Source organism: Eurypyga helias, unplaced genomic scaffold (assembly GCF_000690775.1).
Source record: "Eurypyga helias isolate BGI_N326 unplaced genomic scaffold, ASM69077v1 scaffold22901, whole genome shotgun sequence".
Taxonomy (NCBI): Eukaryota; Metazoa; Chordata; class Aves; order Eurypygiformes; family Eurypygidae; genus Eurypyga; species Eurypyga helias.
The window spans coordinates 31,406-57,158 of NW_010229515.1; the positions used below are offsets into that span (position 1 = coordinate 31,406).

At 45.0% G+C, this 25,753-nt stretch overlaps 1 protein-coding gene across 2 annotated transcripts in view; it reads left to right on the plus strand.

Moving 5' to 3' along the window:
• The first annotated feature begins 4,245 nt into the window (after positions 1-4,245).
• The window catches only part of FLI1 (Fli-1 proto-oncogene, ETS transcription factor), a 38,509-nt gene continuing 17,001 nt past the window's right edge, over positions 4,246-25,753 (plus strand). The window contains exons 1-4 of one of the 2 annotated variants that reach the window (XM_010160439.1): positions 4,246-4,454; positions 12,535-12,689; positions 15,990-16,193; positions 22,658-22,726. In XM_010160439.1, coding sequence (XP_010158741.1) covers positions 4,324-4,454; positions 12,535-12,689; positions 15,990-16,193; positions 22,658-22,726 — 559 coding nt within the window. In that variant the 5' untranslated portion in view covers positions 4,246-4,323. The remainder of the gene's footprint in view (positions 4,455-12,534; positions 12,690-15,989; positions 16,194-22,657; positions 22,727-25,753) is intronic. The other variant, XM_010160438.1, reaches the window with a different exon arrangement.

Sequence of the window (25,753 nt, forward strand, 5' to 3'; positions counted from 1 at the left end):
TGAGCTTTGGATGAGGTTAAAAAACTGAACATTTAAGGGCCTTGTCCAAGGCAAACCTAGAGGTTAGCCAGGACATTAGGATATCCTGGGGCTAGTGTTATTATTAGTGCAGTCATCGCATCAGGGTCTGGGAATTAGAACATGGAGGGGAATGATAAATGTCTGCATTGCACAGTTGCCCCTGATTCCTACCTAAGGGTTGTTTCTCAGATCCATTCCATTCATATATTAGCTCAAATGTTCTGTTCAATGCATTAACTAAATGAAAACCTTGACTAAAGCTTGCGTGCTGTCTCTATTTCGGGATCACTTGCTTGAAGCGTTGGTGGACCTGTGTGACGAGAAGAACAGATTGGTTTTCTTGCAGCACACAGGGAAAATATCAAAATGTACCTAAGATGTACTTAGATGTGGGACCTGGGTCTAGATGGCCCATCTAAAAAAGAGGAAAAAGTGCAAATTCAACCTCTTTCAACTACAAACCGTTATTAATAATAGCCGTATCGCATACTCATGTCTGAGGGATCCAGGGGTGTGTGCCAGCTCTGTGCAAAGCTGTTTCAGCAGTCAGAGCAATAGGAGCCTTTCATCTGTGGCAGTTCAGTGGTGGGCTGCCCTGCAAAGCCTGGGCCGTGCTTCACAGGGCGTTGAACTTGCCTATTGCCGCGCTGCAAGCTGCCGTAGACGGGACTTGCCACATTTATGCCAGGAATGTGATTAAAAGCTGGAAAAACTGAAGCTAGCCTATTCCCAGAGGCAATATAATGTAACATATATGCCAGAATAATACACACAAGACCTCTGTCTCAGGCTCAGTCTGGCCAGCTCAAGGACACAGCCCGGGAGGCAATGGTATGGGGGGAACCCTGGTGAGCTGTGGCCTGTCTGCTTGGGTTATGTTAGCGCCTTTAACGCCTCGATGTGTTTTCCCAGTTGCCCGTCACCAAATACTAAGTAGCTCTCGATTCCAGGGGATAGAAATCTGCCCTCTGGTATTCAATTTAGTGGTTGAGCTCCTCTTCAGCCAGAACTGAAGCCGAACACTTCCTAAACCGACTAGTCCTTCAAAACTGAACTAGCCATGCAGAGCCTCTGATAGTGAGTACAAGGAGGGTTGTAAGTGTTCGTAGCCTGAAACTCTGGCAGGGCCAGCCAAACCCTGTCCTCTTCCTTAAACAGAGACCCAGGTGGTCCTCGTTGCTAGGACAGTATCGGAGTGGTCCCCGTACTCTGACCATGCCAGCTAAAGGCTACACGTAGCTTGCCACCCCTCTGGTTTCTCCTAAACTGTAGATGTACACTCCACGGAGAAGCTGATTGCAGCGAGGGTTGGCGGCGTGCCACCCAACTTCCCTTGCATGCCATCAGCAATACTTGTTTGCTATTTGCATGCACGACCCGGATCGTCAGCAGGTGTTACAAGCCGCTATCTCTGCCTGATCTCCTCTGCGTGTCTTCAGTTCCCCCAGAGCCTGTAGCTCTTGTGGCTCTAACTAACTCAGGGGTTTAGCTCAAACGATTCCTGGTTCAGTAACTGCTTGGGCCTGCCATGATGGCAGCCATCGCATTTGAATTTCCTTTCCTGTGTGCGACAGAGTTTTAAAGACGAAGAGTTTGCAGTCTTTATGCATTCGAGCAGCAAAACGCAGAGCTGCTCGGTGCAACGGCTGCCTGCCCGTGGGGTTATCATTATCCCCCTTAACGCCACTTGCTGCTGTAGGCCAGGCCTAGCAGCCACTTCGTCTTTCAAGGAAGATCCTTATCTGAGGAGGCAGGCTCCTCCATCAGATATTGTCTATCAGAGAAAAGAGTGTGCTTGCCTGGGTGTGCAAAGATAGCTGTACTTGGGGGCACCATAATCATTGATCCTAGTCCAGGGGTGTTCTTTGGGGTGGGTTGATTTTTTCTGGGGAGAGGAGGTAACCAGTAAGATCTGGGATTTCTAATTGCTTTCCAATTTTTCTCCATCAGACCCTTTCTTTGGAAGAAAAATGGCATTTTCTCAGATATTGTTTCCCTAAAAACTCCTAAAATTGTGTCTGTTTTTAGACTGGAAATCTCCAAACCCAAACATTTTCAAGTTTTAATTCATGAATTCTCAGCGGTGCTCGTGGTTTCCTTGCCTCTGACCAGTAAGATGTGTAGCTGAGACTGGTTCTAGAGAGTCATAAGTCAGTGCAGGCATTTGAGGTTCATGCCATAATGTAGGAACCCCCCCATTTTTTGTACTGAGAGGAAGCAGAGACTGACAGAAGATGTGTTGTTTAGGAGTCTCTGCATGACATCCTGACTTCAGTAAATCAGAGAAGCAGCAAGTCACTATATCCTTAGCTCTGATGGAAAGGCTTGCTCTCTTTTAAGAGCTGTCACCAGAAGATCTCATGTTCTCCCCTTCCTACACAGGCAAAGTTTATAGCCTGGACACCGTCCCTCTGACACAAATCTGGGATCATACAGGATTGCACCACACTCTTCCGAGGGGCACTCTCCACACCCTTGCTCTAATTAGAGCAGAAAAAGGGAGGGGGTATTTTTAAAAGGGTTTGCATCCACCAAGAAAATGCTGCTGGAAGGAGCGAACACAGTCAGAGCTCCTTGCAACACGCAGCGTTAGGCACTGTGGGGTAAAAACTCTCCTTATTTCTTGTTTAAAGGTTGTGGCCGTCTGTTGGTGAGGGTGAGAGGTTGCTCACGAAATATTTACAGCAAATACTGTAACTTCAGCAGCAGATGTTTGAGGGTTCCTCTGAATTCAAGCTTAGTCAGGCCTGCTTAAGTGCTAGGCTACTCGTGCTTATTTGGTTTTGTTACGTGATCCGAGATCAGAGATAGAAAAGTGCTGATATTTGTAAATGCAGAGCACTGACCTGCCCCTTTCTAAGTGGGTTAATTTCAAGCTGAGGGGGATTCTCATGCGCACCCAGTAGACTCTACTTATTGACATTTTTTGTGGTGATATCACGGGCCTGGTGATATCTGGTTTGTCCTTAGATTCTTGTGTAATCGGAGGATTCCAGTAGCTGCACTTTTCCAAGTTTTCAGGATTTCTGTTTCCCTCCCTGGTTATGGAAGAATTTGCAAAACTAACCTCAGAAACGACTACTGGGGGGAGGCGTAGAGAGAGCAATGATTTATTATTTTTAAAAGCTCATGATTTGGACCGTGTCCTGTGAATTTTGAGCACTGAGGGTTTAGCAACACACCAGCTTTGAAAGCAAAGACGGTGTCTGTATGTCCACGTGTAACCCACTGCTGCGCACACGGGTCCGTTGACCCCTCGGTCCACCGAGTAGGTGAGTCTGTTGCTGCCTTTGTTTCGGAGGCCTGCTCCATTAACTCGCATTAACGTAGCGTGTGCTTTTAGTTTGGGAGGTTCCTCGTTCAGTTTCTGGCTTGCCAGCCATAATGGCAGCTGTGTTATGTGCGGTTAACTTAGCTCCATAAAGAACATGCAGACCTTGTCAGATGCACTTTGAATAAGGCAGGACTGTGCCAAAGCCTTGATGTGCCTAGCATGTTTCATTTAGAAAACCCAAGCGCATCAGCGCAAGGAAATTGATAGTCAAAACTTTTTGTCAACATTTGGAGTTTCAGCAGGGGAAGGAAAAAAAAAAAAAGGATAACAATTTCCTGTTTTTAAGCATTTCTAGAAATGCAGAGTTTGGTAACTCACCAGTCCTACGTTTCCCACAAAATAAACAAAAAGTGTAAAGTAATGCATTTTTTATCCCACCACTAACACCCATAACTCTGACCTGTACTGACTGCTTCTCCTTCACTAGTAACCTCAAAATATAAACATCACACAAAACCCTTTGAAAGAAGATGTATAGGCCTTCAAATGGCACTCCAGAAATGTTACATACTCCATATCTCTCTGGTTGTTTTTGGACCAGCAAGTGCAGGCAGGTGAGCGGGTAACCATACGAAATTGCAGACGAAGCTGCTTACCGCAAGCAATGAGAAGGGTGCAGCACCCAGCACCCACCTTTACTGTTTGCAGAAGTCAAGTCTTGCCCCACCCAGAGCAACCCAGCAGCCAGCAGAGCCACCCGCTGGTTTTGCATACGGGTTAATGGACCCCAAAGACTCTGATTCAATCTGCAATCCTGGCAGATGGCAATTTCAGACAGCGCTGGGCAGCTGTGGGGCCCATGCAGGTGCTCACCAGCTCAAAGAGAGAATAGGAGTGGAGTTACTGGTTTAGTCATGACTCTGAGCGCTTGTTTTTTTTCTCCTCAGGAGGCTCTGTCGGTGGTGAGCGACGACCAGTCCCTCTTTGACTCTACGTACGGCGCTGCCACTCACCTCCCCAAGGCAGATATGACGGCCTCAGGGAACCCAGACTATGGCCAGCCGCACAAAATCAACCCTTTGCCTCCTCAGCAGGAGTGGATTAATCAGCCCGTCCGGGTCAATGTAAAAAGGGAATATGACCACATGAATGGATCAAGGTAAGGAAAGACCCTTTCCACACCTACTGAATCTTAAAATAAAAGCAAAGCACGTATCGTCCATGCATGCTTTTGTCCTGCATATCACAAACTCCACTCTTTGTGTAGGATCGTATCCTGCTCCCCCAGAGTTCCTTTGTCACGCGTTTTTACTGGCTAGAGGAACTTGGTCTTGCAGTTCTGCAGCGTGCATCTCTACCGGTCCCCATGAACGCTGCACAGACTGGGACACGAGACGGCCAGGACAGAGTTCATGCTGCAAACACTGTTGTGAATCACATATTTCATCACGTAGTTCAGCATCCCGCAAATGTGCCACGGTTCAAGGGGCTCCTGGAGGTGGAGTTGGTCATGCAGGAAGAGTCGGTGCCTCTAGCAGTGCTCCAGAGCCAAGCTCGTGAAAGGCTTCACTGGAGGGCACCTCGTATTGCATCTGTCACCAGGTTCGTGCTCCACCAGGGCAGAGGCAACCGTATGAAACTGGAGATGGAGAAGGGAAAAAGAGGAAACTGAGGTCCTTTATGGTAGGCTATGAGGTGTGACAAAATGAAAGGCATATACCCACCTCCTCTGTGTGAATAGATGTGACCACTGGTGAAAAAGAGAGTTCAGGAGTGGATCTGAGCAGTGATGTTAAACATCGAGGGAACATTGGGTATGAGGTAGCCTCTACAGCTTTTAGCCAAAGAGGTAGGAGACCTGCCCCCCATCATTTGTAGCTGGAGCTTTGGGAGATGGTTCATTTCCCTGTTCAATGAGAAATTCAGAGATGTGAAAATATTTTATTATCACAGCTCAGATTGTCTCTTTTAAGAACATGTTGATGAGTCCAAGGCCTAGGAAAAAATTTCACCTTGTTGGACAAAATCCTTAGGTGTAGAAATTTAAATTTTTTTCAGTTTTAAATATGTACAGTAAAGAAAAGCTATTTTATTTTTTAGTATTAGGTTTTAGAGTTCATCTCCATTTTAAACGTGATTTTAATTTCAACGTCAGAAACACCTCTAACATTTGTACAATGTTGATACAGGACAGTTAAACAATCAAAGGTTTTTCTGCTTTAGGGTTAGTGTAGAGCTTCTGTAACAGCCTATTTTCCTGGTTTCTGAGAACCTAGCGAAGTGCAGAGTTTGAAACAGAAAGCAGCCTTGCACTTTCAGACTTCTATAGTGGTGTTGAAGACTTCAAACAGCAGCATGTTTTTTTTCCTCGTAAGTATACAGTAGATGCTGATTTTGCTAGGCGATAAAGGTCTTTGCGTCAGTTGGGCTTTGATGGTGATCATTTGTAGACTGAATCTGATCTTGCCCCGCTTGTACCTTAGCATAATTTCTGGACTTCATGAGAACTACACGGATTTTTGGACTAATGTTTCCAATCTCAGAATTTAGGGAAAATAAGATGTTTCCTGAAAAACACCATCCCTGGATAACACAGGCAAAAGGACGCATCTTGAAAGCACCAGCATGTTGGGGTTTTTTTGGTAGTCACGAGGGCTACCTTTGGCTACCAAGGCTAGTCTTCTTAAGCTATCCCTAAAATCTTCAAGAGGGTCATGCAGAGTGGGATCCTGCCGGCATGAGCGAGGCTTGTGCATGGTGCTGTGTAGGTCTGATGCATCCATCCTGCGGGGTACGACCAAAAGTCTACGTAACAGTCTCACTGCATGTGTACTGCCTGTACTGGGGAATGAAATGTATTGGGCTGTCCTTCCATTGTGATCTTCGTGCTACAATTTCCTCATCTGCTCAGAAAAAAGGGGAAATAACACTGCTTGGACAAACTGATTCATTAACAACTGTAAGTGCTCTGATACCCGTGGAGAAAGGCCCTCCAGAAGTGTGTTTATTCTGGGCAAAAAGGAAATCCTTCTTTATGGGCTTGCTCAAGACTACGAGGTTCTTAGGCAGAAACTAAGTGCCCTCTAAAAGAGGGGTAAGAACTTATGTTAGAAGTAAAGAAAAGACTGTTTTGAATGTTGGAGCAAAGCAGTGAAATAACTTCCAGCCTTGCCTTTTGATAACTTGTTAGCCGAAGAGCTCCAATCCACCCAAGAAATGAGAACGTTCATCTGACTAATCCGTCCTCTCCTCCTACAGATTTCCCCTTTCCCCGCGTGTCCGTCACCGTTCATTGTTACAGGTTGAGCCACTCCAGTTGCTTGTTCCTCTGCCCATCAGCTGCCTGGCAGAACTGACCCACCATCTGAGCGGCAAACGCCACATTCAATAAAAATTAACTTGAACTGCGGGCTGAATAACAAAACCTCTTCCCCCCTCCCTCTCTCCCTGCCTCTCCTCCCCCTTGTTTTTCAAGCACACTCTCTTACCGGGTTCCAGCTGCCTCATTGAGGGAGCAGCCTTTATTCTGTGTTTCACCTGTACTTGAAGCACTAACGTTTTCTGCTTGTCAAGAGGATGGTTTATGTACTCTGGGGAGGGATAAAGCTATAGGAAGCCTGACAGTGGAGGGAGCTGGATGATGGTAAGGGACAGTGTCCAGCTTTTGTTCTTTTTCTTAGTAACCAGAGACAGGTCTGACTGTGTGATGAGCTGGTTTGGTCCTCAGCAGGGTGGGAGAAAGGGTCTTTGAGGAATCTCTCCAAGCCTGCTTTGCAGAGCTATCTCTCCAAATGCTAAAAAACATGGAAACCCTGAACCAACTTTCTACCCCATGGCAGGTTTTCCTGGTTTTCTCCCAGATTGGAAAGAATTTCCCAGCTAACTGCCTCCTAACTGTTCATAGGGAATATTCAGGTAGTTTTAGGGCAGAAGACGGAACTTCTGCATTATTGCAAGATTCAGAAGTAGAAATCTTGTGAAAGTTTCTGGCATTATCAGACCTGGATGCAGTATACAGCCTCAAAACCTGTCCTAGCCTTCACGGGAAGCTGCTTGCTCTGAACAAACCCCAGTGCTACACTTGTGTTGCACAGTGATTAGTGTCCAAACACGAGGCAATCAAAATCCAACATAGAAAAATTAAAATCCAGGTGCTTCTTTCACCCCCTTAGGCACTGGCAAAGAGAAATGCACAGTCCTGTTGCACACACAAAATAGAAGTCCAGCTTCTCCATAGGTTTCCTGCAAGATGTTCTGTATTCCGTTCACCTCTCTTTTGTGTGGCTTGCAATCTTTGTCCTTTGCTACGTTTGTGTCTTTTGTTTATCTTGTTTATAGCCCATTTGGGGAAAGTTCTGTCTCCTACAAATGTGTGTGTACAGTTCCCAACAAACTAGGCCTGGATTTCTTTTGGGACTTTTAGATGCTTTTGTGATATAAATACAATCATCAAATTTAAAAATCACATTTTAAATTCCAGTGAATAAAGCAGGAGGACTATTTAGAAGTTCAACCCAATTTACAGCCCATTTTAGTAATAGATTTTTCGTTATATTTTACATCCATTCCAAACGCAAAGGGAGAACAACAGACATTCCAAATTTTGACAGTGTTTACTGAGCTACTACGGATTTGCATTTGCAGCTGAACTCAGCGAGTGATTTTTAAAAAGACGTTAGAAAAACCTCTATGATCTTAAAATGTGAAAGAATATTCTAGTGGGCTGGGTGTGCGCACAGATGCAGGCAAACTGTGCCGTGCCGTTCCAGCTGATGTTACGAGTTTTGCCTGGCTCAATTAATGAAGTCAGTGCTTTGAAAATGCTTTGGAGACATTCTCTTGCTTCAGAATATGAAAATCATGCTAAGGTTCAGGGCCCTCAGAACATTTTTATGCCACAGTAATTTTCTCAAAACAAAACAAAGGGACCATCTATGATGTCTAGAAGAAGAAAAATCCCCTTTGAGCAGCGTGTGAGCCCTCTAGTGGGATTCGCTCTGTTGCTCTGGTCCCCAGCTGGAGCTGCAGACTGCAATTCCTATGGTTGCTCTCACCTGTACCTCCTAAACATCGTTCTACTGACCCTCTGTGCATCCCTCACCCAGTCTGAGTTTTGTAACCTGCCTGTCTTCCTCCATCCTCTTTACAGCTGTCTCTTCTTTCTGCACATTTAGCCTTTCCCAGTGTGAACCTTCTCTGGAGGCATTCCCGAGGGGAGATGAGAGGCAGGGTTAAAGTGCAGTGAATGCACATTTCGAGGAGCTGTGATTCTGCTCTGATGGCTCGGTTCCCTGCCTGTAAGAGGGAACCACAAGCAGAATCGCAGTCTGCCTGTTCTTACCTTCTTCACGGAACAAAAAAAACCCCATAAATCTAATTTCAAGTGTAAAGATTAAAGCTGAGAGTACCAAATGGGGTTTTACACCAAAAAGTGGCAAAATTAAAAAGAAAAAAAAAAAAAGATGGGAAGAGGAATGAAAGGGTAGGAAGAAAGTGATAGAAAGAAGGAAATATCCCACTGACCACAGCTGAGCCAGGGTCAGAAATCATTGAAATCCCTTGTTTTGCTCTTTCAAATGAAAGCCAAAGGTGATTCCTAGACAGAGGCCCTGGGACAGTAATTGCTTTATTTTCAGGTATCTGGAACACAGGCTGAAGCTGTACAGAGGATTTATTAGTCAATGCCAGGCTAGCTGCTTGTCCTTTTTGGCCAGTCTCGCATAAACTTTCCCAAAACACCAAGCTCTTGGCATCCCCAGAGACTGCTACTGGAGCTGCTGGAACGAAGAGTCTTTGGACAGACAGTGGGAACGAGTACTGCTTCATATTCCTTGGACTGTGTCACTGCCACAGTGAATATACTTAAGAGATCTTGTGAAAGCAGCCTATATCCATTTACCTTAGGAGATCCACAACATTTTCTGCCCAGAACCTGAGCAAGTCCAGCATGTATAGCCACTTGAAAGTCTGAAGTCTCTGTGAAAAGTCAAGGATTAATCTGGCATCTGAAATTCCCCACACAAACCATTTCCAATAATGAGGAAATTTTTGTATAAATCTAAGTCTGCCTGTGGGTAATGCCTGAGCTAAGGAAGGAGCTATATTCAATGAATACGCCTTTCATGGCTCGCAGCTCCCTGTTCTCATTTGATACCGTAGTTGTTCCCCACGCTGAATTCTTCTTTGTGCTGCCCCCAGCTACACCCACCTTCTGCTGGGGTACTGTTAAATCCCTCATCTCAGCCGGGGGCAGTACAGTAATGGGCATCCAGGAGCTGCAGAGATGATTCAGTCTGGTGGTGCCGTCTCATTTCCCAGTAAAAGGGGAATAGAAGGATCTTCCTTTGGATCTGGTAGGAAATGCTGGGTTACAAAAGTAAGGGTCTTCCTGTTTGCTAAAAATTCATGGTATTTTTCTTAAGGACAGTTCAGTCTCCTGCCCAGTTAAGTTTTGGTAATGTCTGTCCTTCTGCTGTCAGATTCCCAGTGGGGTTAGCTCTAGATCCAACCCTCCTGAAAACTTCCTCAGAGGGAAGGGAGGCATCTACACAGCCACCCACACACGACCCTGTCAGGGACACGGAGCACGTTTAACGTCCCGCAGCATCAACGGGATGGCTTCCCTCTGGTAAATCCGTGGTTGGTAAGGACACCTCAGTCCCTTCAACTTCTTTTCTGATCTCACCCTCCAATATTTGCTTGTCGGGTTTTGGCTGCCGAAATGTACCAAGCGAGGCAGAGGATGAGCAGGCTCCAAGCTGCCAAGTCAAGAGGCTGCAAAGTGAAAAATCAGTATGAAACTACGGAGGAGATACCTTGTAGTGTTGGTCTTAGAGTGTAGAGACGGTGAAGAACGCTGTAGTTTGTGCATTTGTGTCATTCCATGCCAGTAGAAAGCGTGTGTACTCCTAGGCCGATAGGCTTTTTAGAAGATGTACTTATCTGAGAGCCTGGGTATATCCTGCAGCTCTGTATGGCTATTAGATACGTAACCATTCTGTCACAAACACTGCCTATTTCTACTGAGGGTGTTATTTTCCAGGGAAGTTTAACTACAGAGCAGAGTGGTGAGACTGAATCCATCAGAAGGACTTTAGGCAGCAGGTAGTGGTGCCAGCACCTGGGAGGTGCTGACTGCAGGGAACTTGAAGAAAATGTGACTATTGACTCTGAAGAAGGGAGAAATTAATCCCAAAGGCAGGCAGGAATTCATACGCCCTCACTATGTGGGGATGTGTGTGTTTGGGTCTGTCGCACCAGCTCTGCTGCCTGCACCATTTAAAACCAGCACCAGGCAGGGCGAGGGGATCGGTCACCTCATGGGGACCGTGAGCACCAAGCCAGACAGACCCTGACACCCTGAAGCACGGATGCTCTCCCCATTTCACCGAGTCTTCTCAGGACAGCCTGTACCTCGGGGAAGAATAAGATCCTTTGTGCTGCTTCAGGGCTTTTTCTCTGCCAGTACAGGCAGCGTTTAACACCTGACACAGAGTATTTCAACAGAAAGTTAGAAATGATCACATTCCCTGTGAAAACCCCGGTGTCCCTGCAGTTGCTCACACTCTCCTCCGACTGCCACGGGGACATTAAACCTTCAGCAGTTTGCCTCTCTGAAGGCGGATTTTGGTTCCCTGCCTGGAAAAACAGTAGGCAAAATAGTAAAACCTTAAATTCGAACATGTGTAAGTTATACATCTTATTTCCATTTTCAAGCAACATTCCCTCAGCAAGACATGAGGAAAAAATTACCATCTGCCTTAGAATATCTCGGTGGAGCATTTATCTCCCAGCCATGATAACTGAATTTCAGTAATTTCTCCCTCCCCCCCCATTCACATTAAGAAACAAATTTGTTTAGTGTCCAAACTTGGAAGTCTTGCCAGCTGAACTCAGAGGGTGGGATTTGGTGCACTGTCATAGTTCCTACCCTTCAGCGAATGGTTTCCTCTCAAGCCACTTTGCTTCTGGCAAGGAAAAAGGACGGCTGTGCGATTCAAGCAGCGGACTAAACTGCACTGGGTATGGGCTCTGTGCTTGCTTTGCATAGAGGTTGCACACTAACATGCCCTTGCAAAGGTGAGGGCAACAGTGCTGCCCTTCCCTGGTACGTTCTTCAGGGCTGGCGTGTGCTGTGTGCCTGTGGCAGGCTGTGGACTGGTATTTTAAGTGGCCTCTAGAGCTAAAAGCATGAGTTACTACTGCAGCCAGAGAAAAACAAAAGTCTGTGCTCCCTATCTGTGGTTTGGAGGCTCATAATTCTCCCAGAGCAGGACAGAGAAAGCCTGTTGCTTGCCCAGGGTCTGCATGCAGTCCAGGTCTTAGCACAGTGCCACCTGAGTTGCTAAATGTTCCCTCCTCATGGCTCCATCACCTCAGAAGTAAAACTGGGGCCAGAGCCTTTTTCGCACACCGTCTCTGTGGTCTGAAGTTCTTGACTCATGCCTAAGGCACCCAAGATTTCTAGATTCCCTATCCAAGAAGCAGACAAGCCTGGGACTGTTTAACTGTGAAGAACAGACAAGATCAGTTACATTCAGCCCTGTGTAAATAAGGCTCTTCAGATACCATGCTATTATTGTAGTATTCCCCTGTGACTACCCTGTCATTTTGGTATTTCGTGTTCTTTATTAATGAAATGGAGGGGGGTGCACCCATGTTTCTGATCGACCCTGGAAAATTGCCTTGGATTGTGAGTTGAGAAGTACAGCCTTTCTGTCAACTGACAGAGACACAGGCTCCACTGTAACAGACAGACGGTGCCCAGAGTGTGTAACGCAATGCAAGAGTGACACAGTCCAACAAGGGCTCCCAGGACCTTCAAACTGTATCTGGGGGACTGTGAAAATGCAGCTGAGCATCAAAGGATGCAGGGGGGGCAGGGAGTGTAACCAATAAACTGGTGGGCTAGGCACTTGCCTTTTATCTGGTTCACGAGTTTTGATATTTGAGTGTGACCTTACAGTTACTGTTGCCTTTCTCTTCTTTGCACCTCCAACTCTCTTCCCTCCAACTGGTTTCATTATCAGATATCCCGTCCGTGAGACTTGTGATTCATAGGTCACCTTATGATGTTCATGTGACAGGCCAGGAACGGAGTCTCCTGCATGTAAAGACACTCCCCTTACCTTTTCACCTTTGGGATCCTTGCCATCTCCGTAACCCAAACCTCCTTCTGCTACAGCAAGGATGAAAGGTGCATAATAATGACAAGTCACCTCTTCCCTTTCACATTTCAGGGAGTCCCCTGTAGACTGTAGTGTGAACAAATGCAGCAAACTCGTCGGCGCCGGGACAGAGTCCAACCCCATGAGTTACAACACCTACATGGATGAGAAGAATGGGCCTCCTCCCAACATGACCACCAATGAGAGGAGAGTCATTGTCCCAGCAGGTACCACCGCTATCCAACTCTCTGTGTTGTATTTCCTTGCTCTGTCTTACACATCCAGCTCAACAGATAAGGCTCATTTATCCATTGAGGAATGATCTTTCTTACAAACCATGTAAAAAGTAAGGAAAATATCAGAGTTTCTGGCTAGTGGAAATTTCCCATGTCCCAGTATATGTTCTACCTTGAATCAGAAGAAGAAATGGATCACTGGTTTTTTGGTTTTGTTTTTTTTTTTTTTTTTTTAATGGAAATGACGTGTTGTTTTGGTGTGTTGAACCAAATCCATCTCCCGTCATGTGTTAGAGGAGAATCTGCTTCCTGGGGACACACATGGTATGATTAAAGAACGCAGTTCATAGGCAAGAATAAGCATGAATTGGACCCAAATTATAACTCCCATGATGCTCTGCAGGATCCAGATGCACTTTCATGTCAGATTGCTTCACAATGAGATATTTTGTTTTCATTTTTTTGTTAGAAGTAGAAAACCATGAAAATTATATTTTGCAGGAACTATGTTATCCTTCAAAAAAACTGGTACACAGAAACAGTGCTGTCCAGTTCTCTGTTTGTGTTTGATATCCACATCTGCTGCCTGAAATTGGCAGGATGCATTAGATCCATTTGGATAGTCAAGGATGAGAGCCACTGTGGCCGGCAACCAGTGAAGTCTGAACCTGGAACGAGAGGGAGTTTTTCCTCTGCAAAGTTTATGAACACCATAGATAGAAACAGGCTAGCCCAGGAACTTTCCAGCAAGGGAGATATCACAAGCCAAGTCCCGGCCCAACTTACATACCAAAACTTCCACTGATTTCAAGGGGTGCAGCTTTTCACCCAGTGTAGTGAGGGTTTCACCGATTCATCTGATTCAAGCAGACAAACTGTTGGCAGAAAGAAATGTACTCGTGGAATTTAGCTGTGTTTTCTGATCGTGGCTTGACCATGAACAGATGATAATTCCCAAGCATTTGTTTGCCATTTAGGATGAAAAGGAAAAGCTTGAGCTGGATGTAGTGAAGGGAAGCCAATAAAAGACTGACAGCAAATCTCAAAGTACCATTTAAGCCGTTGTTAGGATCTGCTTAGAGAGGCTGGCTGACCTAATTGGTGACAGCACCAGGTATGTTTTCAGCATTAAAGTTGCCTAGAAAGGTGTTAGCTGATACCAACTAGCCATTATACTATTAAAGAGACTCAAGAGGGAAGATTTATCCTGCTCTTCACCATGCTAGTTATGCATATTTAAAAAGACCGAGGGTGGGCTAAGGTTTAGCGCTGTCGAATGACTTTTAGTGCCCTCAGTGGAGGAGGAGGTTTAAAATCCTCTCTTTGAAAGAAAACGAAAAAAAGGACCTTTTCCCCCCTCGTGAGCATCCACAAATTAAAACCTTGAGATACTTGTGAAATAGCAGTGATTTACCAGACTTTGGAAGACAATAATGAACATCATCCCAGATCTCTGGCTGCAGGATATGAGGCCCAATTCATCCAAGAAAGGCATTTGGAAATTTTAATATAATCCAGAGTAAAGATTTATAGCGCATTAGGGTGAAGATAGGCAAGAATAATGTCACATTAGGCTTGCAATAGTAATAATAACGAACTCTAAGCCATGTTTCAAGAAGGCAGTTTTTCAGAGACCACTCAATGTCTTTTGTAGTGACAAATAGGCTGAACAAATATCTGAAATTCAATAGTGTTTGTTTAAAAGGAGACCACAAATTCACTGTGTCCTCTAAATGCTGGGTGTTTTTTTTTCAAAACTCAAGACAAATAACTCTTTCAATTAAAAAAAAAAAAAAGAATCCTCCCTTGAATACTTGCATTGTAAAATTTGCAGTCTTTTGCCAGTGCTTAGAAAGCAGAATTTAAATTAGACATTGCCAAAACATAGAGGAAATCCATCTTTCTTTCCCAATGCAGATTTGCAAAGTTATGGGGTTGTAAGTTCCATATTTAGAATTCAGGTTTAACTCAGGTTTACTAGAAATTCACTCAGGAAATGTCACAGTTACCATTTAAATATTACTTCTTCATCTCATGCTGTTATTCTGCAGCTCAGGTGCCCAGGAATGCACCAGGTATAGCCACTACCTGACATTTTGTGCCAAGGGATCCCTGCAGCCCAAGCCCACGGAGTTTACCGTCCTGGGCCAAGGCGTTGTTTTACACACTATAAAATGTGTGGCAGAGGCATTTCTTGTCCCTCCCCAAAGCACAAGCTACCAGCTATATGATGGCAACATGTTTCTGACCCATTTTCTCAACTGCTTTGAGACCTGAGGTTTATCTTCGAGAAATGTTACCAGCTGTGATGGACAGATCAAACACCTCCAAAGTTTAAGCCTGACTTTACAATCCTCTCCAGCTGCAATGGAACATGAATTTGCAGCCTGAATTTTGAAATGGGATATGTGGGGAGAAGCAGTACAGGAAACATCTGAAAATGCAGATATACTCTGAAAATGACTCTGTAAAAATGGTATCGTGGCACAAATTCTTGCTGGGACTTTCTGATCTAATGCTCTTTTTGCAACTCAAAGGATGATTTCTTTTTTTAACTACTGATGCAGCAAACCATCACCATGGGGTCTGAAACTCCAGCCGGGTTCAATCTCTCCCTTACGTCATCACCAGTAATAAAGATTCCGCAGCTGGAGCTTTGCTGACAGTCGATAATGATGCATGAGACAGTATAAAATCCACATTGCCCTCCAATAGCTGTGTTGGTTTTACAGGGCTAGCGGAGGTAGAATTGTGTTCTGTCAGCAGGGTGAACAAATGTGACTCAGATATATGGCAAGCTGTTCTGCTTAAGCAATAATATTTTTTTCAGGGTCCCTTTGCTGACCGTAAATGCCACCATCCTCAGACTTTAAAATGCCATCTGTTGGGACTTTGTAATGCACTTGTGAAGGATGGTGTGACTTATACAGCACTGATGTCATTATATAGCATTGCAGAACCGAAGCTGTGACAAGCATACCCTTTCAAAGGGATGAGTTTGCTTTTGGAAGCCTTTTTCCAGAGGGAGAAAACTCACAAATGCCACTAATATTGTTCCCAAGCGTAAGATTCAGGCAGGTGGGAGACGATCAAGGGAACTGACTCTTAGTGGGTCGGTGCGATCAATTTATACACACAGTACTTGTTCATCTTGGCAAACTGCATTGGAATCAGTAAATTAAATCCATTTGATGGTGGGAAACAATGGTTAATGCTTTGACTGGGCTACAGTGAGCGCTAGAGGTGTGAGGCTTAGGTGCAGTGTTACCATCCTTTGTGCTTTTCTGTCAGATCCCACGCTCTGGACCCAGGATCACGTGCGCCAGTGGCTGGAATGGGCTATAAAGGAGTATGGATTAATGGAGATTGACACCACCGTCTTCCAGAACATGGATGGCAAGGAGCTCTGCAAAATGAACAAGGAAGACTTCCTCCGAACCACCTCCCTCTACAACACAGAAGTTCTGTTGTCTCACCTCAGTTACCTCAGGGAAAGTAAGTATTGTCCCGATTCATCCCAGCCTGAGCGTGACATGCTGATAGGATAAGCTGCCATGAATATTGAACTTCTAGGGTTCTTCTTGAAGGATTAATAGTAGCAAGGATGAGGGAAAAGTAACACAGAAAGGCAAGCAGAGAGCACATAAGGAATAAAAAGTGGGTTGGAAAGTTAGGTTAGATGGAGTTACTGATGCTATCAGGGACATAAAAAACTGAGGAGGACTCTTAAGAAGATTAGATAGTCCTACAGATAATAAAAACATCTGTGGCTATATGATAAAAATACATAAATTTGCTGTGGAGATTAAGCCAAACATTAACTGATGTGGCATGGGCAAATCATTCCATAACTTTTCAGTTAGAGGGCTGGGCACTTTCCCCTGGGGTTTCTGGTAAAGACTGCTTCAAAACAGGACACACAGCTGGCCAGAGTTGGAGATTTTCTATGTTCCTGGAGGCCCAGATTTGCTGGAAAGAGGAAAAAATACACAAGTGTTTCCCCTAATGTAAGCATGCAGAAGCAAATGTCGTGCAAACAACCCAGGACTCAAAGACCAAGTTTTGCTGAACCTCTTTGTAGCTACTCGCTGTCCCACACCAGAGCGTGTGCTGGATCCAATACTCCTTTTTGCTGTAGCAAACCCCTAAGACAGAAGCTGTGAGCAGTCTTCCAAGGTACTTCTGGAAAAACATACCACAGCAGCCCTAACAGGAATGATCACCTTATGGTTAGCACACGCTCTTGAGGCTGGGAGCCTTCGATTCAGCCCTTTCTAAAGCTTCCTGTGCAAGCATGAGCGTGCCCAGAGCTTCCAAATGTCTCCTCTTCATCTATAACATGGAGGTTTCTTCACAAAGGTGTGCTACGGGCAACTGTGTTATGAGGAGGCTGGAGAACTGGAACTAAATCCCATATGCTTCAATATTTTTTTTCAAGTAAAACAGTTTTTATAGGTGTATAATTATTTAAGGACTGCAAAATCAGGGGATGGTGCCATAAAGCAAGGTGGGAGGGCAGGAAAAAGTTTATTTGCTCCACTGGCAAGTGAAATTGTGAGGTAAAGAAGTTATCTTCATCTGGCTGGTGCAATATAGCAGCGAGACAGCATTTATTTAAGGTGTTTCTTGAGAGCTGTTCTGCACTGGTCTCTCCCTGCCTCTGCTAAAATCAGTGGGAGTTTCACAGATGACAGTGGGACAGGAGTTAGGTCGCAGATGGGTGCCTCTGTAAGCCCCACCTTTATTTTGTTTGAGAAGTCAAGCCAAGGAAATGATTCACAACAAATAACCGAATGGTTGGATTTGAACAGATTTTTGTCCCTTGTGACTTCACAATAAAATAATTTCCCATCCAAAATAATTTTCAAATTTCAGCCTGTTTCATCAGCAAAGAGCTGCTGGTTCACAGAACGTCTCAGGCTTATTGCAGACATAGAATAGCTTTGGAGCTAAGGTTTGCATACAGAATTATGTACTTTTACGGGAAATCGTAAGGCAGTTTTGTGAAGCCAGTGTTGCTTTGGCCAAACCTGCTGACTTTGGCTGGGCAAATCAGACGCTTTGTAACCGGAAATGTTTTTAAATTCCCACAAGATAAATACTCAAGTGAGACACTTTACTTTTGAATTGTCTCATTGATAAGACTTGAGAATTGACAGAAAGAGATGAAGAAGGAGTCGTGTGTTTTTTGAATCAAAAGACCAGGCTGGAGTTGAAAAGGTTGGCAGGAGAATTGGATTCTTCTGTTGCTTTAGCTCCAGACAGCATCTTCAGTGATAGTCTCCGGTGTTAGGGATCTCATGGCCCAGGGAGTGCAAAGGGAGTATCAGAGAAATCGCAGCCTTGCTCTCCTGGCGTAAACCTGAAGACCTTTCCACCTTTATAATTTATTCAGGAGCAGATTCTGATTGATCCTACCTACATTTGGATACCTGAAGCTCCTAAATGAAAAGCCTGGTCACACTGGCTTCCATTTATAGAAAAGAAACAGGGCACGTTGAAATTCAGGATAGTTGTCTCCCAGTTCACACATTGCCTTTAAATGCCTGAAATTAGGAGGATTAAACCTTTGCCTCATTCCTCTGAGCTTTAGTTTTCCTTACCGTGAAATGGAGCTAATAATAATGCCTTCTGTGTCCTCCTGTTGGTCTTGTCTGCGGAGATGGCCCATCTGTGGATCAGGGACCGTGTCTCACGTCTCTCAAGAGCCAGCGTAATGAAGTCCTAGCGCAGTTGCAACAAAGTGCTGCTGCACTGCATGCTGAAAAATAATCATAAATTATAATGTTCTGCCAGGGGAATGCCTACAGTGATTTCTGTGCTACTAAGCTAGTGCAAAACCCGAGGAACTTTGCTGGATTCAGACAAATTAGTTATTCCATTTTTACATGGATGCATACGAAAGGCGAATTCAATCCCAGTCCATCCCCAGCTTTTATGATTATGAATTTCTCTCTCTTCAGCCCCTTGGGCTGTTGTAAGACGTCATGCGAGTGCTGTCCTTATTAAAGCAAGCTCCTGTCTGAGTGGAGGCCGGGCCGCCTCTGAAGAGCATTCCTTTCCGTGCAGCTGTTCCCAGCGCTGGCTAATGACAGTCTGGTTTCTGGATTGCTGGTTAACTCCCTCGCGGAGTAACGCCTTCGAAAGGAGCTTATTGTTTTTCCAGACTGATTTCCAGCGGATGTTTAGTGCCGAGCCTCTGAGCTCAGTGCCATGGGGAGATGGCCTTTTTTTTCATGAATTTTCCCCTTCTGTAGAGTTGGTTGTTTCGGAGACATCCAGCTCTGTTCCTGCTTAGGGGGCAGAATACCTGATGGCACCAAAACACAGGAGAACTTCGGGGAATTACATCTGCCCAGTCTCTCTTTTGAAAGGTGTTTGTCTACTCAGCATGCTGAGCTGGATATGTGATGACTAGTGGATCCTCAATTTTGTTCAAGAAACAAAACTCTTCTGAACTGTCTGAGCCTGTTTGCTAGCCGGGCAAGGAGAACCCCTGAAAAACACTTTCCTCAGAAGGTTTTCAGCATTCTACACTCCTGATCAGGGTGAAAGCATTCTTAAAACTGCCTATGAAGTACATTATTATGGCACATCTGAGTCCAGACTGAAAAAAGCAAAGTGATAACATCTGCAAGACCTCAACAAAAGCTCAGTCTTCATTTTGGAGGTAGAAGGTTCAGGTGAGGTCTCATAGTCGAGACTAAACCAAACTCGTATCACAGCCCCTTTGGTCTTCAGGCAAAACTTAGGCCTGGATCAGAATCGTGCAGTTGTTTCCTGTTTCCGTAACCTATTGAGGCAGTCAGGAATTCACACATCTCTGATCTTTAGGAGATTGCAGACTTGCAGAACCCAGTGCTGCAGCACACTCAATCCTTTAAAGTCACTCAAAACACCCCCCAGTAGTTTTTTCAGGGAACATACTGTCCATCCCTCTGAAACAATCACCTTTCTTTAAGTGTTTCTTCCAGTTTCCTCTCCAAATTTCTGAAGACATGCCTTGGCTTTTCTTCTTCTCGTTCCTCCCCCTGCACCTTCGGACTCCAGACTGACCCACTGCTGTGCTGGTATCTTTTTCCAAGCACAGTCTGCCTGGTGAATGTCCCCCAGTCAGCCAGTGGGCAGTGGGAAGGGAGATGTGAATGTTTTCATGCTATGTTTGGGAGGAACATCAAAGGAAGCCTGAACTGTCACCTCCTGTCCTTTTCCTCCCTAGTTACGGGGGGTCGGTTGTGTGTGGTGTGTGCAAACGAACAGAGCCTGAAGGGGAAAGAATGAGGCTGTGGTGAGAAGCAGAAGCAGAAAACTGCTTTGTGGTTTCGAGCCATATATTAATGCCAAACAAAACTCTACTGCTAAATGCAGCAGAACCCTGATTCTACCAGGGGATGTGGAGGCAAGGCCACATGGCTTCCAGAAGGTGATAAAAAAGTCATCCAGACTAAATTAAAAGACTTCAGCTCTGTGAAACCAGGATGTTCCGGCATCTCAAAAGGATGAGCTGCCTTGTGAAAAGGAAGGTTTTATGGGGAAAAAATCTCTCCTGCTCTCAGTCCTTTTCCATCTTCCTCTTTAATTAATGCAAGGGAAATAGAAGAAGAAAGGAAAAGGTGGAGGGAACCATAAGATAACATGTTTAATATTAATTATAGGAGAATAGCCCCGTGCTTTATTAGTAATGCCAGTGTTCCCAGAAAGAGCTGATTTAATCTGCGGTGTTGTTGACCCAGTGAGGGGTACGGGGAATAAGGACAAAACAAAAATTCATCGCAGACAAAGTTTTGCCCAAGAACGAGTAAGGGAGGGAGCAGCCTGGCCTCTGTCTGTCTGTCTGCTTCTCTCTGTCCCGATCTGTGTCTCTGGCTTTCTCTCTTTTCCTTCTTCATTGAAACCTTTAATAGGAAACACATTTCCTTTTCTGTGGTGTTCCCACCAGAAACCTCAGACTGTCGGGCAAAGGTGAGAACTTTTTGCAATTAAACTGGGGGGAGGCGCCGTCCCTTCCCAGCAGCTTGGGCTGCATTTTTTTAGCGTAAAGTAGCTATAGGTTGATCATGTAGTTCAGCGCTATTCATCACCCCACCCCCACCTCCTCAGCCAGTCAGCGCGACCAGGCATTTGCAGCCTATTTAGTCATAGAAAATTGTGTTTCTGAATTCCCCAGCACTGCCCTGTCTGGCGGGGGCAAGCTAGGCTGGGCGCTGCATTCAGGTTCTACTTCAAATAACCTGAAAAGGCAAGAGTGGTGGATAGGTGTTTCCCCACAGATATTCAAGAACGAAATGCCAAAGCCAGAAACCATCCGATAAAAACATGAGTGAGGTGAAAATAGCTGTTGCAATTCCTCCAGCAGCAGCAAAAGCCAATCTCTCTAAATATTTAAGCCAATCACTTTGGCTATCTGCAGCTTTCACAGTCAAGGTACCGGTGGGATCCCTTTGAACTCTTTACCTCCTGGTTTACCGTGTTATCCATCCTGGTCTTTTGAAATGTCCCGTCTTGCAGCATCTGGTAGCATCCATCCTCCACTCCGTGTGAGCAGGCTTTGTTTTCCAACACCTTCTGCCTCTGTGTACACGCTGGCTTGTGCATGTTTTTGGCTTTGTTTGCATTTGGGGCAGAAAAGAAATCTGTAGGAACACAGGGCCAATAAGATCCAGCACCTGCAATGGCGATTACTTCTGGCAGTGAAGTGCCTAATCCTTAGCTCTGACAGGAAAGGGAGACACACTGTGAATACTACTGAGGGGCAAGTGAGGTCAGTGTTATTTGGGATCATGTGGATTAGAGGAATGTGGAGACTGCATGATCCTAATCACTCAGTATTATAGTCCCTGCAAAAGCGGTATTCTTTGCCCTGCCAAAGCATCTGGGGATGCTGAGGCGCAGCATCGCGTATAGAGAAATCTACTCTGTTTGTTGTGTGTTCCTTAGGACCGAGTTCCTTAGGTGGGACAGAATCTCACAGAACAGAGGGCCGTGTAGATGCGAATAGCAGAAAGTGTCTGCAAAAGCACTTCTCACCCGTACCCACCCACGACAATGTTGGTCCCCTGCTCCAGTTCACATCATCAGTCCCTACCAGGAAGGGCCCTCTGCCTTGTTAGGAATGTCACCGCCTGATCCAGCAGAATCTTTGCAAAAGAGCTGTAGGAAAGGTGAGCCTTGAGGATTGTGTAGGGTAAACACATATAACCAGACAACCATGAAGTGCGTATTACATGCTGGCTTCCAAGAGCTCACAGGGCCTCTTCCTCCACTTCCAGAAGAGTTTGCTGGAGAACCAATGTGAAATGCTTAGAAAGGAACATTTCCACCATAGACTCCGCAAAACAAAGACCCTTCCAGTGGGTTCTTCTTTGTGCTCCTCTTGAATAATTTCAAGTGGGGCTGGATAGAGAGGCCGCTCTGAACCAAGAAAGCTACTTTCAAATTCCACAAAGCATGGGAGATGCTGGAATAGCAGTGAGATTTCTGCAGCTGTTGGCCCCAAACCAAGCATGTGACACTCTAAAAATGTTCAGATCCTGATGGTGCAATTCGTGTCACTCCTATTGTATGTTTCTCAAACAGGAAATTTCTCTATCACAGCTAGAGAGGGAAAAGCTTCTTCCTTATCCTGTCATACCATCTGTTCCATAGTAATTTCTAGAGCTTCTGCTATGATAGATACTGTACCTGTATAAATGTACTATACAGCCTCACCCTTTGTTTCAGTTTTCAATGGAGGACATCACGGTGCTCAGTGAAGGAGGCAAATGTGGAGAAAGAGTAGCACGTGTAACATACAGCTACCAAGCTTTTAAAAGAATTTCATACCCATCATAGAAAATGTGTGCCTAATTGTCTGAAAAAGTCAGTCATTAATCCTAGTGATAGCATTTTCTACCTGCCTGCATGGTTCCCCACTGGCAGAGCACCTTCAAACTGCAATAACCCTTTTGTTTTCATTCTAGGTAGCTCACTGCTGGTCTACAATACTCCATCCCACACAGAAGCTTCCTCACGTCTTGCCACCAAAGAAGGTCAGTCTTTTGCTTATAAATGTCTTGGCTTCCACTGGTCTCCCAATGGTTTTGATTGGGTTAAAACTATACCTTCTGAATAATATCCTTGGCATGAAAATGTTCTGATCTGCTCTGCATGCACCGCTTGTTAAGAGTAGAATAATTCACAATTTGCCTCCCCATCCGTGCTGAAAATCATCACGTCTCCGCTTGTCCAGCCCACAATGTGGCACAAAATGTGTATCTATCATTTGCACACTTGTGTATTACTGAGCTGATGAACTGGTGGCTTGCTTTCTGGTTTTGATGTGAAACAGTGTGAAATCTCAGGTACATAGCAAGGACTGAGACACTGTTTCTCTCTGAGTGAGTTGATAGTGGAAGGGATAAAATTTTCTCACAGTAAATTCCATTACTCAATAAAGGCCACTCAGGGTCTTCCAAAATGGTTCCTGAACCTGTCAGCTAGTTTCAGCCAGCAAGGAAGACCAAGTGTATCTTCTTGACACTTTCATTTAGGAACATTTTGATTTTCTTTTTCAAATAACCCCAAATTTTTCACCTACTGAAAATTCTGATCATGTAGCTAGAGCTTAGAAACCTTGAAATTTAAACGTTAATAACACACTTGAGGCTTTTGAGTTGTTTGCATATCCTTCAGTCAGGTTTTTCAGGTTTTTCTCTGCATCTGCAGTCCTATTCCTTTTTCTTATTTTTAATGAAAAACTGGATTCTCAGTCATGGTAAAAGTGAGATTTGGTGTGATTCACATCCCTTACCTACATAAGACAGTAAGTCACAGTCAGGCAGTTGAATTTTTAAAGGCCAAATAGGGTGTTGAAGACCAAAAATCTGGTCCTGTGCTCTATCACTTACTGTGTAGGACTAGGAGCCTTGAGTTTGGTCTTCCTTTCCCTTTGTGCAACTGCAGGAACATTGGTTTCCTTCACTGAACTTTGTTTAGCTCCTCCATTCGAAAAGCTTCCAGGAAAAGTGGGAAATCTCCTGTCTGCCGTATGAGATAACCCACCTGGGAGCAGTCTGCTCTCGTGCCCAGACAGTTTCCTTGCCCCGGGTATGAGCATCTCTGTGCTTTTGGGGAGAACATGGCTTCAGTGATAAGCCACAAGTCTGTGTTTCAAAGAATAGTGGGGAAAGGCAGAAAGTCTTTTATTTAAGCAGCTGGAGAGAGAGACACACACACACACACCCATTTCACTGAAGGGCTACAGCAAACTGGGATCACACCCTTAACAAGCTTCTGCGTGGTGTGTCCGGCTGCTTCGTGGACCAGCACCGCCCTCAGAGCCAGCACTTCCTGCTCGTAGCACCACGCTGCATTTCATCTCCAACATCTGTCTGCACCCTGGACCACAATACCAGTGCTGCTTTTGACAGCAGCTTCTTTTGTCCACCCTGTGACTGCCCACTTGAGCTGCTGTTCCCCGGCGTGCTGTTCCCTTTTTATGAGACGGGCATTAGTTGATAAAACGTTACAGAGACAAAGCCAATCAGGCTTTTCTCTGACTATTTTGATGCTAACAGTCATCTATTTGAAGTTAAGAAAAGCTAGGCTTGCTCCTGTTTGAATAAGGCAGACACACATGCACGTGTTCCTCCACAATCTCCCTCCTAAACACACACGCACATCCAAGGCTCTGCTCTTTCTGTCTCAGGCCAGGTGGTTCCTAAAAATAAAGGGAAGAAAGCTGCGATTTTTTTTTCATTTTATTAAAGAGAAATGCTCCCTGTAAAGATTGCACTCTGAATTTTTTATACCCTTTATCTTTGCAAGTTGGGCCTAGAGTCACTCAGGCAGAAAGAAATTTGTGGGAAAAAAGTGTTCCTCCCCCTCCATTTTTACTGCCCTCGAGTGTGTTTCTTTAGTGCAGCTGACAGAAGTTTGCGTTTGATTTCTGTCAGCTAGGCGTTTTTAACTTGCCGTGGTACTTTCATCATGTGTCAATAAAGGACTAAACACACCCCTGGGATAGCCAAATAAAAATTAAGAACTAGCATGGAAATGTTGAAATCCCATCTACTCCTCTTCCACTGCTTCCTACAACGCACACATTTCCTCTGCCTTCCTTTGGTGTCTGGATAATCTTCTCGGACAAACCGACCCACTTCAACCTCCTGATGCACGCTCCTAATGTTCTTTGTGAGACGACAGGGTAAGAGGCATGTGAACATGACAGGCTGACAGACAAGGAATTGGGGGAGCAGGGTGAAGCGTCTTGTCCAATATCACAGAGGAAACCCACGATGAACGTAAAACTGGACTTGGAAATCCTCAGCCCGGTCTGTTAGGCAACCAGATTTTCCAGGCTTCCTTTTAAGGCTTTTTAATGGGCTCGCTTCAAGGTGATGATATTCTTTTGGAAAAGGAATTTCACGATCAAAATAATTATATTTTATAAGTATTTTCTTGTCCCCTTAGCTTCTCAAAAGATGAATCTTTTTTCTTTATGTTAATGCATCTTGAATCTACCAATCCCATAAATATTTCTTCTTTCTAAAAACCAGAAAAACAAATTTTGCTAGCCACCTTCCCTTGAGGATTGGAAAGCAGGAGGAGGTGATGAAATAGTACACTACACGTCAGAGAGAGAGAAAAAAACCTATTTCTTCAATCCTCCTCTCATTTTTCTTGCACATTCTCTAATTGCTAGTGCAAATAACTCGCTTGTGCAAATTCCAGGGAGGATGCTCTTTGCATATGCTTACACTAGGCTTTTTACAACATATTCCATCCACATACTGTAAAAAAGGAACAAACACGGCAAAGAAAAAGGTCCAGCTGCCACCCAGGCAGATGTTGCAGATGCAGTATGCGGCCCTACCCTCTCCCGAGCTTGTTAGGGACACAGCAGGGCATGCTCTGGAGCCACAGCAGGGACAGTGTCACCCGGCAGCGCAGGGCACCGCTTGACCCATGGCCCTGCTGCCACAGGACTGGCTTTCGTGCCGTGGCTCTGGAGACGGAACCGCCTTGGCTGGTTGCAGCTGCAGGCTTTACTCCCTTTTTCCCTTCTATTTTCTGCC